General features: G+C 42.3%; 1 protein-coding gene across 9 annotated transcripts in view; it reads right to left on the bottom strand.

Moving 5' to 3' along the window:
- Ezh2 (enhancer of zeste 2 polycomb repressive complex 2 subunit) overlaps nt 1-16,770 on the bottom strand; it is a 67,458-nt gene that overhangs the window by 31,950 nt on the left and 18,738 nt on the right. For 3 of the 9 annotated variants that reach the window (XM_012514226.2, XM_012514225.2, XM_012514229.2), the window contains exons 2-3: nt 4,110-4,233; nt 3,412-3,540 (exon numbers count right to left, since the gene is read on the bottom strand). In XM_012514226.2, coding sequence (XP_012369680.1) covers nt 3,412-3,537 — 126 coding nt within the window. In that variant the 5' untranslated portion in view covers nt 3,538-3,540; nt 4,110-4,233. Of the gene's footprint in view, nt 1-3,411; nt 3,541-4,109; nt 4,234-16,770 lie in introns of those variants that run through there. The other 6 variants (XM_012514228.2, XM_023712893.1, XM_004649036.3 and 3 more) reach the window with 4 other exon arrangements.

Raw genomic sequence — 16,770 nt, 5'->3', positions numbered from 1 at the left:
AAAGAAAGAAAGAAAGAATACAAGTACAAAAAGAAATTCACTAACAAACTTTAAGACTGACTCTAGGGCTGGTGAGATGGCTCAGTGGTCTAACGCACCTACTTAGAACAAGCTAAGCTAAGCAAAGCACAGGGACGGCGGTTCAATCCCCCAGCACCACATGCCAGCCAGCCCCGCCCCCAGGTGGGCTGAGCTGGCCACACACACACACACTAAATTAATTAATTAATTAATTTTAAAAAAAAAAGACTGACTCTTATACCAGTGTCTTCATTAAAACCAGGGAAAAGCGACAAACTAAAGAATATAACTGCTAATACACAGATCCATAAAACTTAGTTTTTGCTGGCTGGTAACACCAGTTACCAATAAACCGTCACCCAGGCATTAAGGCACAAACCCTTGGCCTTCGTGTACTGCTTAAGGCCATGCTAACTGGCTGCCCCCTAAAACGACTTATCGGAAGAGCAAAAGAACAGAAAACACAGTCACTATCTTCACGAAGTCAGAAGCACTAAGAACAGAGACAGAGAGACCCTGATGACAACGTCACCGGTGACACCGCCTAGGGCCTGCAGAATCACTCACAGAACACAGCTGCCCGAGTAACTTGAAGGTAACACACTCCAGACCTGGCCTCTGAGCCAATGCAGCGAGCGCTCCTGGAGGCTGAAAGTGAATGCCTGCCTTTCCTTTGTGGTTCTCTTTCCCTTGAACCCAGGGCTTCAGTCATGCGCACGAGGCAAGCACTCTAGACCTGAGCTGAACACCCAGCCCTCTCTCTTCTCAGATAGGGTAGAAGCTAGCCTTGAGTTGTGATCCTCCTGCCTCAGCCACCCAAACAGAGAGCAGAGGCCTCTGCTTTCCGAGCTTGCCAGACATTCTTTAACAAAATAACCTACAGAAAATCATTTCCAAACTCAATGTAACTACTCCTGCATTGCAGACAGAGGGGCAGGACCCGAGTAAAGAATGGAAAATTCCTGACGTCACGCTACAGAGGATCTAAAACTGAAGATATCAGCCCTTACACTCACTTATAAAAACGAGCAGCTATGTGCTCACTTCAGCAGCACATATACTAAAAACGAGCAGCTAGGGGCCAGCGAGATACCTCAGCAGACTTAAGCGCCTGCTTAGGCAAGCTCAGGCTAGCACAGGGACCGCAGTTCGATCCCTGGCACCACATGCAATGCCAGCCCCGCCCCCAGGCAGGCTGAGCTGGCCAGAGTCCCGGTCTGGTGACATAGGCCTGGAATCCAGTTCTGGGGAGGCTGAAAACAGGAGGATCACTATAAGTCTGAGCTGCACAGTGAGACCCTGCAACAACCAAATACCTTAAAAAACAAAAAAGCAGCCAATTAAAACAATGCCACTTCAAATAGTGAATGCTATAGACTTCCTATGTTCGAATCAACACTGCAGTCAGAAATTCTGCCAAGCTTACTACTAGGAAAGTCTGCAAAACAGGCTCACTTTTGTTTTCTCTCTGGCTTGACCTATTTCATACTAAAACTATATGTAGTTTGAATAGAGTTAAAAAATAAAAGGGGATATATCTATGAAGTCATAAGATTAAACTATAAAATCACTATTAGTCCTTTTCTGCCCTGAAACTACATGACTTATTGTGACAATACCAAAAAGCTTATCACTAACTGTAAAAAACCTCCCCTTGCCCAAGCCACTGGTGATAGCTTTAAAGAGGAGTGGGGAATAAAACATGACTCATTTGAAGCAGAATCAGCTAATGACTGATTCAAAAACTAATGACCTAGCCAGCCCCGCCCCCTGGTGGGCTGAGCTGGCCACACACACACACACACACACACACACCCCTAATGACCTTGAATAGGGCAAGGTCATTGAGATAAAAACTGAATTCCTAAGGCTAAGGATTATTGTCCTCTTTTTCCTCTCACATCTGTGAACTTCTTCTTAACCTTAGCAAGGAACTGTGGAAGTAATGAAATTAGAAAACAAAATATTAAAATGACAGTCTAGCTGGGCATGGTGGTGCATACCTGTAAATCCCAGCACCCAGGAGGAGAAGGCAGGAGGATCACTACAAATTCTAGGCCAGTCTGTGGCCCACAGTGAGTTCAAGGCCAGCCTGAGCTACAGAGCAAGACCCTATCTCGAAAAAACCAAAAAGAACTAAATATAGTTACCTTAGATTTTCCAAACAAAACTTTCAAAAGAATGACTTGAAAGTCTCATCCTTACCTACTTCGAGGCCATTTTCAAGGGCACAGAGAAGAATCCCTTTCACCCTTAGGGCACTAATAAAAAGCCATGCACCTCCAATACGTAGGGCCTGACTTGGATCAGAAGATGAAGAAGGTATCCTCATAGACATGTGTTTACATTACTCTAAGGCCAGCCAGAAGAGGGATCACCCAAGAGAAGGTACAAGTAGCCAGGAACCTTCCACGCCACGTGTCGTCAACAAGCCCAGCACACCATCGCTGAAGCCAGCAGGGCACACATGGTCAATGTGGCATCATGGACACTCTCTGAAGCCCACAGCCTCTTGGCAGGCCTCACACAGCTGCAAATCAGTGCTTGTTTACTACAATTACATTATATTTTTAAAAAATCAGCTATACTTTTTGGAAAATTACTTTATTGTTTAGCTGTCTCCCACATTTGGATACTCAGAGAACCACCCACCACACAGTCTATCCTGAATTCCAAATCACTGTTCCCTTGCTTTGCTCCCGCTGAACCTTCCTGAACACCACGGCACTACACTAACGCCAACCCAGAGCCCTGCTGCTGTTTAGGTTCTGCCATTCTCTTCCATCCTCTGGCAGGTGTGTTTTGATGGGACAGTGTCTACCACAGATTAACTGCCTTCCTTTGAAAATAGGAAACAGAATGATTTAAGATCTACCTTGTTCAGAAAACATTACAGGGAAGAAAACTCCAATCTCTCAACATTGAATTAAAAAACTCCTATAAGAAGCCTTAGCCTTTGAACAAAATACATAATAAAATCCTTTCTTAGTCCATGAACATAAAAAAAAAAAAAAAAACACTTCTTACCACGTGGCTAATTCATATGAAGGAGGGAGGAACACACAACTGTGAGTCAAAAGGCCTTGCTCTGAATACTGATCTGATAAGGACAGTAAAGAGCATTTGATTCAAAAGTTGTTTGTTTTAAATCAACAGTCTTTAAAAATCCAGACATGTATGAAGTAGAGCACTGTGCATTCTAAACACTCACAGCTGCTAAAAGGCATCACTAGTACTGTGGCCTCGGGCAGCCATTGACGGCTGCATATTACAAAGAAACAGCAATAAAAAGACACCCTGAGGTCAGTGACTTCCAAGAATCAACCAACATTCGAATAAGCAAAAACCAAAATGTGCTGATAATTACTACAACACGTTATGTTAACCAACCTCCCTAGTCCCGCGCAATGAGCTCACAGAGGTCATGATGTGCACGGGCTGTATCCTTCGCTGTTTCCATTCTTGATTTAAGATTTCTGTTCTTTCCAAAATTTTTTGACGATTAGAACTAAACATACTCTGTAAACAGAGAAGAAAAAGTGTTCATTGTTAGAAAATGCATAACAGCTCTTAAGCAGATTAAAATCCAGTAAATCCTCAAAAATACCAGGAAGTGTGCTTCAAAAGCATAGAAATTTTATAATAGACTATAGTTTCCCATATTCAAATAATACCAAAGCACAACTATTATTTTATCATGAGGGAAACAATTTTTTCCATCCTTTCTTAACTTTCTGTATTAAAAAAAAAATCACAACATTAGAAACATAAAATCATGAAAATGTTATTTATGTGGGCCAGAGTCTACATATACAACATAAAGATAGACTTAAAATGGACTAACTTCCAAAGAGTTAGTTCTGAACAGTTCTTAGATTAAAATCTTTCCATCTTCATTAATGTGCCTAATACAGCACAGTTAATTCAGACAAATAAGGACTTTAGCTTCGAGTGCTTCAAGTCCTATTGATCTTACTGTAAACATGACCTTAGCTGAAAATGTACTATTTTGAGTTAAAATTTATTTTATTTGGTAGCAGAGGATATCTCTAACTGTATATGCATTTTTACAAAAGATAAAGTTATACCTTTACTTCATCAGCTCGTCTGAACCTCTTGAGCTGTCTCAGTCACATGTGCTCTGATTTTACACGCTTTCACCAACAAACAGGTCCCTTCTCAGATTTCTTCCCCGTCTGGCCCATGATTATTCTAAAAGCAATGGTTTCACATTAAAATCACTAATCTAACCAGCTTGAACATGATCAGCTGTCTCATAAGCCCCCAGCAAACTACCAACCAACAAAGAACACATTTTTCACTGTTCATACTCACAAAAACTGCTCATTTGCTCTGTGGTGAAATCCTCAAAACATTTCATTCTCATTTAATATAACTTTTAAAGGTATTTTATTTTTATAAAAATTCCACATTCTTAAACAGCGGCCACCTTACAGAATAAACATGACCTCAATACAAGAATTCAGCATACTATACCACAACTAGTCTACTCTTTGACATCCACACTTGGGAAGGAGAAAAATGTAGAAAAGTTTTAAATAGCTGTTACAGAAGCAAGGCATGGCTGAATACACACAGCTGGCTCCCTGTTCCCACAGGTTCCACATTAGTGGGCTCTGAATTCACGGCCTCAACCAACCCTGGGTCAAAAATATTCAGGGAAAGGACTCCAGAAAGTTCCAAGGAGTACAACTTGAACATGCTGTGTGAATCCACACAAATCAACTGAGGTGCTAGAGGCAGCCCCTGCTGTGGCCGGCAGCCATTTCTCAAGATCCTCAGCCTTATTTAAGTACTGGTGGTTCATGGTTCATTTTTATCCCATGTAGCTGGGTCCACAAAAGCTGCCTCTGTGCTGTCCATGTCAGGACTTTCTCTGGGTCATTAGTCCCTAAATAATACAGCATGCCAGCTACTTATAAAGCACTTTCATTGTATTAAATATTTTAAGTAATCTAGGTGTGATCAAGTGCACAAAGGCTGTGCAGCAAAATATGCAAATATTTTGTTATTCTACACTGTACACGAGACTTGAGCCCCCACGGACTTTAGTATCCAAAAGGGGCTACTACAGTCAATCCCCCCATACTGAGAAACCACTACAATTGAAAAAGTACAATTTACATCCAGCACTGAAAGTAACAGACATATAGTAGGATATATAATAAGTGTATAAATTAAAGTGCTCTCCTATACAATTTTTACCATGCTTCTCTCCTGACACACTCTGATAAAGTCTATTTCTGCTTCTTAGGCCACCTTTATTCACATGAGAGGTTTCTGCCAATAAGAGAAAAAAGAATACAGCAAATGCAAAGTAAATTCCTCCGCCTTATCTTTAGTTGCAGGCACTAAGATCCAATTATGTTTAAAAGTGGGGACAGCCTACAATTCACCAGATGTCCGATGCATACTATAGAGACTCCACCTCAAATCTAAAGAAGTGTTCTTTCCTAGAACACTTCCTTCTACAAGTATTAAAATCATACTATGGCTTCAAAAGATTAGGACATTTCTCTGCCTACCTGTTCAGAGCCTTCTATGCCACACTAATACTCTTTAATTTACCTTAAGAGCAATAAGAAGCCACAAAGTGTTTTATATAAAAGGGTAGGTGGGGAGAGAGCAACATAGGAACACAGGCAGCGAGGAAAGTAACACAACCTGGCAGCCAGGTTCTGCTGTGCAGCAAAGAAGCATCTGAACAAGGGAGGACAGGAGCTTGAGCCACATAGGTAAAGAAAGCCACTTCAAAGCAGTGACTGCCTCTGAATTCATACAGAAAACAGGTGCTGTTCAATGAGGACAGTTCACTAAGACTGCTACACTTTAAGATACATGCAATGAATTCCCCATTCCAAAGAAAGAAAGTGCTGCAATCTGCATCTTATGCTTTCTCCTAAAATCATGACATGTCAGGGCTTAGAAAGTGACCTTGGCCATGGTAACAGTAACCATCTCAGAGACCTAACACCCTGCCAAGCATCTGAGCGCACACCTGTAATCCCAGCACTCTGGGAGGCTGAGGCAGGAGGGTCACAAATTTGTACTAAGGCTAGGCAACTTAGTGTGGCCCTGTCTTAATCAAAGCCTGGGATATAGCTCAGTATGAAGCCCCTAGACTGGATCCCCAGTACAAAAAAACCCCACAACATATTAATGATAAGTTCTTGATCACTACTTTGGAAAGGGAGCAGATTCATCACTTTCTTGAGTTAATAACAGCATTAATTTCAAATAATTCGAATACTATCTAATGGTAGTATATTTATTTCTAAATCAAGTAAATATTAAAGGCCCAGAAAAGAAAAGTGGCAAATATTTTCAAGTTACTTATGAAGCCAGACAAGGTGGCACACGCCTGTAATCCCACCACTTGGGAGGAGGCTGAGGCAGTATTGTTACAAATTTGAGACCACCCTGGGCTACAAAATGAGCTCGAGCCCAGCCTGAACAGCATAGCAAGATTCTGTCTGGTAAGACCAAAAAAGGAAAGAAAAAGTTTTTTAGATTTTCCTACCAAATAATTTAAATATGGAAAACAAGGAAGGAAACTTGTTGCTTGAATAACTAAGCACAGCTTCACTTGCCTGTTTACATAAAAAACCTAAATGTAGAGACAAGTCGGAAGAGAATGTATACAAAGAGAGGAGCCCTGAATTCAGCAAGTACCTTTTTTTTTATTTATTTATGTATTTGGTACCGGGTCTTACTATACAGCTTAGCCTCCTAGTGGTCCTCTTGTTTTCTGCCTCCCCAGTGCTGGGATTACAGGTGTGCGCCACTACACCCAGACTCACTCGCTGGGGCTGGTGTGGCATGCAGGACTACAGCACGAACCCTGGTCCCCGAGCTTAACAAGGCAGGCACTTAGTCCGCTGAGCTACCTCGCCAGCCCAGCAGGTACCTTTCTACAGAATACTCAGTCACCAACCAAAGAAAGAACAGACAAAGAAAACAGGTGGTCATTTATTTAGAGCTAAAAGGGCAAACAAAATATTATGAGCCAGCCAGAGCATATGTAAAGTTAAAATGAATACACAAAGCTGAACAAACCTGCTCTCAAGGAACTTACGTTCTTCTTGAGGTCAAGAAGGAAACACTATTAATAAGATAAACACGTAAACGGACTACAGGGAGAGAAAAAACCATGAGGAAGTTCAGAAGGACGATAGCAAATGTGACCTGAGCTGATTTCAACAGGCAAAGAAAAAAGCCCAGGAGAAAACCGGACGGACAGCCACCAACTGCAGGAGAATCTGGATAGCGGATTCTGTTAGCAAGAACAAAGCCACAGAGTCAAAGTGACTGAAGACTTGAGAAGAATGAGTCGCAATGGGCAGGAATTTGAGGACTTCTAATAGACAGTTGGATGAAATCATCACGACAGAAATGCTCCAAATGGAAAGACTCTGGTGTGCCGTGCTTGGGAGCTGCTGAAGTGGAGTGAAGCTGAAAACATTAGCATACGAGGACCAAGGTCAACACTCCACATCTTTGAGATAAGCACAAATCAGTATTAAGAAGATGGGGTGAGGGGAGAGTGAAAATAGTTAGGAAAAGCCCTTGCAGCTTACGTTTAAAAGATAATTCTGTGGCAACTGTTAGCTTTCATATCTGGGAGTTAGGGAACAGATGGGCATAAGTAATTCCACAAAAATCATTTGCAGACCACTTAGCACTTTAAAGACCTAAACAGTGGTGGCAAACCCATGCCACACCCGCAGCGGGCTGCTTGTATCACTGAAAGCTCTGAAAGATGCACCATCAACTGACCTAGGAACTAGTAAGAAATCAAATAAAAGGCATTATGTGGAGGCTCCTTAGCTCCTAGGCTTATCAGCTGGCTCATCTGCAGCCTTGACAAATCGTTGGTCCTTGAGGGCAGCAACCACCCCTGTGCAATAAAGCCTATATAGAAAAACGTGTTTGATTTTTGACTTCCACTGTCGGTATTATTGCAATTCATTTTCAGCTTCCATATTTCATGTCTTGGTAAAGAGATATTAGTTAATATTACACATTAAAGAACTAGAACCCTTGTCAATTTTCGGGAATAATCTCCATGTTTCTACCATGTAATAACAATATTTCTAGTACAGTATCTCAAAACAAAATCTGAAACTCTTCTGAGTATCTTAAATGTATGGATAAATAGACCCATGAATAAATGGCAAAATATAAGGCACCAATTAGACACTTTACATAAAACAAAATCTTACCCACCATGTCATAGGATGTATAACATTAAAATGACATTTTTCATGTTTTCTAACTTTTTTTTGTTTTTGGCACTAGGAATTGAACTCAGGCCATACACTGGCCAGACAGGTGCTGTGGCACACTGCTACACCCCAGCCCACGTTTTCCACTCCACTCCATCCCTACTGTAAATTCAATAGCATAATCATTTTTATTCATTTGTAAAATCCCAGAGCCTAGTTGTGTGTGCCCAGTAAATAGACTTAAAGACAAACAAAAGGTAAAAAGAAAAAACAGATGTATACACTTACACTGATAACATGTATCTTATTAGCACATCATCTGAAGGGTTTAGCTGTACTGCACACCAGGAAGGGAAGGGCAGCCTTTCATGGCTGACCCACGAAAATGAAGATGATGTGCCCACAAAGAGAGAAGTATCCAGAACAGCTAGGTCCTATGACCCAACTGTTGCTACCAACCGAGATCCTAAGCACAAAACCCAGTGTTTCTGGAATTCCTTTTTATTAAGCAAACAGATAATGCCTTAAAGTCCTTCTCCACACACCTAAAAGGTTGAGTCCACACACCTTGCTCCACACCGAGCACCAGAAGCCTTCCTCTCTGCCTCCTTCGCCCAAAAAGAGACCCAAGCCAGCAATTATACCACAACAGCACAGCCTAATTACTATTAAAGCACAGTTCTGAATATTCATGTTAATGGAAGGAAACTTCATTGAAATGATTTGCTTCTGAAGGGACATGGAAATTGTGAATATACCTAACTTGCAATATTTTTGTTCAAAAAATGTTGTTTCACAGGTAACAGCACACTCTGGTATTAGTTTTATCCAGAACATAAGAACAGCTTCTCTTTCTTATTCACCATAGATCACTGTGTACAATAAAGCCTACCAACCGTTACTCTTTTATTCAAAAATCCAAGCCAAAATATGGCTTAGCAACCCAGTAAGATGCAGTAACACCTTACACAATGATAGCTGCATTCAAGTTAAGGAAAACTTCACTGTCCAGTCTGTTTTCTGAATCAAACCAACTCAAAAGTACCCGAACACCATGCCCTTTGTCACCTTACTTTGGTTCACTGGAAGAGATACCACTATCAGGCACCAGGAGCACTTCCCCAGCTTTGCACCAACTCTCAGAGAACTACCAGGTACATGCAGGAAGGTGGCGCCAGCTGCTGTGATCTTGCCTGACAAAGGTACTGCGTCTCTGCAGGCACACAGATCAGTACTGGCTTAGATACAAGAATCATCCAGTTACCATGACAATCTAACAAGGTCTCTGGCAATGCTAAGGCAAGAATGTTTACTCTTCTGGACTTAGACCTGAATCTGGACAAATGTTGCCCAATGACTTCCTAGAAGTCATCTTGCAACCACGAGAGATGAGCCTGCAAAGAACAGTCAACAACAGAAAATAACAAGACTCAAATTCACAAAATGGACCCTATTCATAACATATGAGCCCTAAATCAAGGAAACATCATACCAGTTCCAGAGCCACTCAGTTATGTGAGCCAAGAAATGCCCCCTTTTTTTCTCCCCTTAACAGTATGGATAGAGCCAGGTGTGGTGGCACAGACCTGTAATCACAGCACTTTGGAAAACGGTGACAGGAGGATCCCTAGGAGTTGAGGCCTACCTGGTTTACATTGTAAGTTCAAGACCAGACTGAACTGTACACCAAGACCCTGTCTCAAAGACAGGTAAAAATCTGCTTTGAGTGATGCTTCCTGCCACCACAGAATGTACCTGAGATACGTACTTACTTTTGAAGTTACACTCACGAGGACGTTTCAGTTCCTACCAATGGCTCCTCAAAGCCTTCCATTACCCTCAGCACCATCCTCAGGAAGGGCACCTGCACAACAGCGCTCTGCTCTGCACTGAGGAAGGAGCCTCTTCCAGCCTCCCAGGTTTACACAAGTCCTGTGATGCAGCCAAAACCCACCCTTTCTGCCTCACTGATGCGCAGGCCACACAAGCCTAGGGATTCAGCGTTCTCCTCCATCAGGTACAAACCTACTCTTCTTACACTAGGCCTTCCTACTCAGCTGCCAACAAGGGAAAAACTAAAAAGCAGTTCAGGAAGACAGTCTTCCAAGCATCATCAGAGCCTTGACAGGTTTAAGTTCCTCCTAAAAGATTTGCTAAATCAAGGAAACAGCCACCTATTTCTTCTTGCCCAGTTTCTACATGTTTGAAAAAACAAAATTAAACTGAATGTGCTACTTATCTTCAGTAACTAAACAGTATTAACTGTAACTCAATTGACTACCAGGCTAAATAAGGTCACTTTCATACCCAACAAACTTTAAGTATTGTAATATGATTACAATATTCTCAATGTTCTTCCCTAAAAAATTTACTTCATAATAAGGCTATCATAAAATTTTCTATACTTTAAAATCAACTTCAGGGGCCGGGGAGCTGGCTCAGTGGAATAAGCACTTGCCTGGCAAGCGCAGTGGCCTGAGTTCAATCCCCGGTTCCGGGAGGGGGGGGGGGTAAATAAATAAATAAATAAAATAAAATCAACTTCAGTAGTGTTTTTATGATTAAGTGCTTCAATGACCTGTATCATTTCAAAATTTATTTTTTCAATTAAAAAACACTACTTTAATATACTGAAAAATTACTAAGATTGGAAAACACAGAGAGCAATTTGAATTTGAGAACAATTTGAATGTTAAACTATTGGTAATTGATAAAAAATTACTGAGTACCAGACCTTCTGCTGGGGCAGAAATGCACAACACGTGCAGCCTATGAAAGGAAGACCCCAAGAGCCCCCGAGAGAAGCTGGCGCACAGGGCACGCACTGGACACTAGAATCAGGGCTCCTGCAAGACACAATCAGAGGCAGCAAACACGTGGGCTCTTCTAGTCATAGTGCAGGCTTAATGTGCGGTCTCTTCTAGAGATGGTGTGTGCTTCTCGCGTAAGATCCCTAGGCTGTGCCGGCCCCGCCCAGGGGGCACGCTGAGATAGCACTTGAGACTGGGCGTGGTGGCATGTACCTGTAATCCCAGCTGAATACAGGCAGATCACTAGGAGTCTGATCTATATAGTGAGACCCTGTAGACCTTTACTAAAAAATACAAACAACAACAAAAAGTCCCCAAGGCCACACCTGTTGCTTAAAAGCTCACTGGAGGGAGCTCACAGGAAGCTCACAGGAAGTGCCGTCATGATCCTATGGACATGGGACAAAAATGGGCCGCAGCTGCACTCTCCATTCCAAACACACTGCAAGCTGAGGTCGGGACCCACTCAGCGGAGATGAACGTTTGGCAAACGTGCCCAGCAGGTGCTTTGCTATCGTTGAAAGCTCTACAAGGTTCACCCATCGCTGCTCTAGATCCTACACGGCTGGGTGTGCTAGCACTCTCAGGAGGCTGAGGAAGGAGGGTCACTACGAATTCAAGGGCAGCTTAGGTTACATAGCAAGACCCTATCTCAGCAGGCCACCCAAAAAAGGGAAAAAAAGGGAAAAGAATAGATCCTCTATACACATCATGTCAAGGACTGGCTATCAAGTAACAAAGGGTAGACAAGATCTTGATATGTAAAAAGTTAAGTTAGGCAGTAATTCAGTGTTAGAAACAGATCAGGGGTATCTGCAGGACAGAATCTAGACCACACAATAAATCACACTTCTGTGAGGTGACCTCATGGGAAAGGGTGAAGAGAAACATGACAGCACTGCCAGTGGGCGGAAGCAGCAGGTGCCGTCTCGGGGCAGTCACACAGGTAGAATGGGTAAGCAAAGAAAGGTGGGCTACTCTGAGGGGAGTTAACGACAATGGCTTTTCCTGTAATAAACTTATAAACACTCACTGTATATTCGGATCCCTCCTTATAGTTGGTAAATTTCTCACAAGGAGGGTTCCTTCTATTTCTGAAATGTTCTACATGTACAGTTAAATTAAACAAATACATAAATAGTAGATAATATGAGCCAGGTTTCTCAATGTCAGAGAAAGTTACATAAAACATCGAGGAAACTGAAGAGGACAAACACATGGAAAAAATAGAAAGACACTCCATATTCATGGATTACAACAACCAAATTTTTTAAAGGTTTATATTATCCAGTGTGATCTACAAATTTAATCAACTTGTTTTTATTGGTTTTGCTTTATTTTTTGGTCTTGGTTTTTTTGAAACAGGTTCTATGTGGTTCTTTCTTGTTTTTCTACATAGTTCTTAACTTGCGTCAACCCTGCCTCTACCTCCTGAGAGCTGAGGTGCGCCACCATACCCAGCCTTGATGCAAGTTCTATGAAAATACCAATGCTACTCCCAGAATTTGAAAACAAATCTTAAAATTTGTGTGAACTCACCCAAACAACTCAAATAATCAAAACAATCTTCAATGACAGCAACAAAACCAATAGGAAGCATTACACTACCTGACATGGAATGGCACAGAATAGGCAGCCAAGTACACTCATGCCCTTACGGTCAATTAATTTTCAACAGGGGCTGGAGAGATGGCTCAGTGGTCTAAAGCACCTACTTGAAACAAGCTTGGCAAAGCACAGGGACCGCGGTTCGATCCCCAGCACCACATGCCAGCCAGACCCGCCCCCTGGTGGGCTGAGCTGGCCACACACACACACACAATAAATAAATGTAATAAATAAAAAAAATAAATAAATATAAAAAAAATTAATTTTCAACAAAGGTGCTAAGAACATATGAACATGAACACACACACACACACACACACACACACCCCTGAAGAAAGGACAGTCTTTTCGCTTAAATGGCGTTGCCAAAATTGGATATGCACATGCAGAAGAATGAAACTAGACCCCTCTCTCCAAGTTAGAGAAATCAATTTGAAATGGAGTATGAAATACTTAAATGTAAGACCTTAACCTCAGAAACCACTGGAGGAAACCTAAGGGACCCACACATGAAGGCACACACCTGTAACCCAACCCTCCAAGATGCTGAGGCTGGACTGCCAGTTCCAAGCCAGCCTGAGCAACTCAGTGAAAGGCTATCTCAAGCTAATAAAAATACCAAAGGGCTGGGGCTGTAGCTCAGTGTGAAGGCTCTGAGCATAAAAACAGTGGAAACACAAAGTGAACTTAAAATATGTAAGGATTTTTTTTTTTAAATTTTATTTATTTATTTATTTATTTGTGGGGGGGGGCAGCTCAGCCCACCAGGGGGCGGGACTGGCTGGCATGTGGTGCTGGGGGATTGAACCGTCATCCTTGTGCTTTGCTAAGCTTGTTTTAAGTAGGTGCTTTAGACCACTGAGCCATCTCACCAGCCCCAAGGATGTTTTTTTGACAGGACCCCTGAAGCCCAAGAAAGAAAACCAAAAATAGACAAATGAGGATTACATCAATTTTCTGCAAGCAAAAAAGGCAGTGAAGAGAATCTAGAGAAGGAGCAAAAATATATGTAAACTATATATCTGACAAAGTTAGTATGCAAAACATAAAAGCATGGTGGCGCGTGCCTGTAATCCTAGCATCCTTGAACTGAGGCAGGAGGACCAAAAGTATGGGCCCGGCCTGGCCAACTCAGCAATTTAGCAAGAACTTGTCTCAAAAAAATGGAAGTGGAGAAGAAGAAAGAGAGGGGAGGGAGAGGGGTAAAGAGGGAAGGAAGGTCAAAAGGGTAGATTCATGCTAAGGCCCTGGGTTCAAATAATGAATTTAGTTAACTAAAAAACAGTCAATAACCTAAATGAACATTTTTTAAAAGACATACAAGGTGAGTAAGTTGGTCACATCTGTAATCCCAGCACTGGGGAGGCTAAGGCAGGAGGATCACCATGAGTTCAAAGCCAGCCTGATGGCTACATCATAGTGAAGTCATAGGCCAGCCTGAACTACAAAGTGAGACTGTCTCCAAGCCCCCACCTGCAAAAAAAAATTTTAATTAACCAGAACTACCACATGATCTGGCAACTCCGCAGCTTAGCTATATACACACCCCAAAGAAATGAAATCTCAAGAAGCATCTGCGAGCCCATGGCTTTAGTGCAAGACTATTGACAATAACCAGCAAACAGACTTCCTACGTGTCTGTCAACTGGTATGTGCATAAAAAAGTACGGCAATAAACACTGTAGAACACTATTCAGCCATAACGATGATGAAATCGTGCCACTTGAAACAACACAAATGAAACTTGAGATCATGATGCGTGAAGTAAGTCAGGCAGAGAGAGCCCAGCACTACACCTCATTATCTCACTCACACAGAATCTGAAAGGTTGGTCACACAGGCCAGGCATGGTGGCCCTCGTCCGCAACCCCAGCACTTGGGAGGCTGAGGCAGAAGGATCGCCATGAATTCAAGGCCAACCTATACCTCAGAGACCCTTCCTCAAAAAAGAAGTTGGTCTACTAGAAGCTGACAACAGAATGATGGTCACCAGAGGCCTGGAAGAGCAGGAGGGATGGAAGGAGAGGCAGAAGCTGACCAGCGAGTACTAAGTTATAATTAGGAGGAAGAAGTCCTCGCGCACTACCTACACAGTGGGGTGACTACAGATAATGACATTCCATGCATTCCCAAAAGCTGGAGGAGTCAATATTGAATGTTTTCACCATAAAGAAATGATAGCTGCCAAAAAAAAACAGGTATGTGTAACCTGATTTGAACATCAGGCAGTACCCCACCACTATGTAAAATTCTTATATTTTCACTAACCGCCAAAGACATCAATTTAAATCAAAATATTTAAATGAGCTTAGCATAGTAATATATACTGTAATCCCAACAATTTGAGTGGCTCAAGCAGAAAGATCATAAACCAATGATGAATTCTTAAAATATATTAATAGAAATACAGAAACTTACTTGTGCCACTGATAGTACATGTAATGAACAAACCAAAAGAATTGCATCCAATTCAGGGCCAGTTAGTTGTGTTTAAAATGAGTCAAAGACTGGGAAGATAACTCAGTGGCACAAGCACCTGCCTGGCAGGCAGAAGGTCCAAAAAAAAGGGACAGAGAATCCGGGTGCAGTGGCACACACCTGTGACCCCAGCACCCAGGAAGCTGAGGCAGGAAGACTGCCATGAGTCCGAGGCCAGCCTGAGCTATGTAATGAGTACGCGGCCAGCCCACACTACACAGTGGGCCCTTATCTAAAAAGAGGACGAGAGAAACACAGCCCCTTTTCTTTTCTTTTTTTTGCTCTGTCTGCTACCCCTCCATCTGCAACAAACAACACAGAAAAGAAACATGAGATGGAGGTGAATTGGGAAACGTTCGTCTACACTTGTTTGCTCAACAAGTATTTATTATCTACCACATGCTAGATTTAGTAATAAACAGAACAGACAAAAATCTGTACCCTAACAGCTCAGTAAAATCTGGATAGAAACAGTAACATCTCTGCTATGGGGAAAAAACAAACAGATAAGGAAGGTAGCGCAGGTAAGCAGGGCAACAGGAGCCTGCACGGAGGCCCCCAGTGCCCCAGCCGGGCTGGCAGATGCAGGGGTACAGACACACCAGCGCCAGCACAATGCACTGACAGCAAGCCCAGTAATGAAACAGGCAGTAAAAGATCCTCTAATAGAGGCGTGGCCCAGTGGTGTAGTGCTCACCTCGCACGCGCAAGGCCTCTGCTCAACCACCACCAAACTGGCACTCTCCAGCTCGCCCTAATCATTTCTAGTAGGTCTGATGAGCCTGAACAAATAAAAAGACTAACAATTAATACCATCTAATGAGACATTTATGCAAATATCCATTCTGTGTAATATAAGCCAAATTACAGAAGCTGATTTATTATAAAACCAGTCGAGGCTCTATCATTCCATTATAAGCTCTAACACAGCCAATTCATTCTGAACAAAATAGCATCATCAAATATATGTAGTTAGCCAGGTGTGGTGGCACACGCCTAGAATCCCAGTACTTGGGAGGCTAAGGCAGAAGGAGTGCCGTGATTTGAGAGGCCAGCCTGTGCTACACATTGAGTTTCAAGGCCAGTCTAAATTACATAGTGAAATCCTGTCTCAAAAAAATAAAAAATAGGGGTGGGAGAGATAGCTCAGTAGAATAAGTGCTTGCCTGGCAAGTGCAAGGGCCTGAGTTCAATCACCAGTTCTGCCGAAAAACATTAAAAAATAAATAAATAAAATAAAGGTTTTGAAATTTAAAAATACACGTGTAGTTAATGGTTTGTGTTTCATTTGTAAATTTGTATTGTTTTAGTTAAAAGAAGCTTATACTTATACATTTTGGGGATCATTTTAATAAAATCAATTCAAGCCAGGCATGATGGCACACACCTGTAATCGCAGAACTCAGAAGGCTGAGGCAGGACTGCCATGAATTGGAGGCCAGCCTGGGATACAAAGTGAGTACAATTCCAGCCTGAACTGCAAAGCAAAACCTTGTCTCAAAAAGACCCCTGGGGGCCTGGCCCTAGCTCAGGCCTTTAAGTGGCTGCTTCCACAAAGCTGTCAGCCTCAGGTTGCTGGAGTTCGAACCTCACAACTCTCCCGCTGG

The sequence above is a fragment of the Octodon degus genome, unplaced genomic scaffold (genome assembly GCF_000260255.1).
Source record: "Octodon degus isolate 3935 unplaced genomic scaffold, OctDeg1.0 scaffold00027, whole genome shotgun sequence".
Classification (NCBI taxonomy): Eukaryota; Metazoa; Chordata; class Mammalia; order Rodentia; family Octodontidae; genus Octodon; species Octodon degus.
This window is presented reverse-complemented; position numbering and strand designations above follow the sequence as displayed.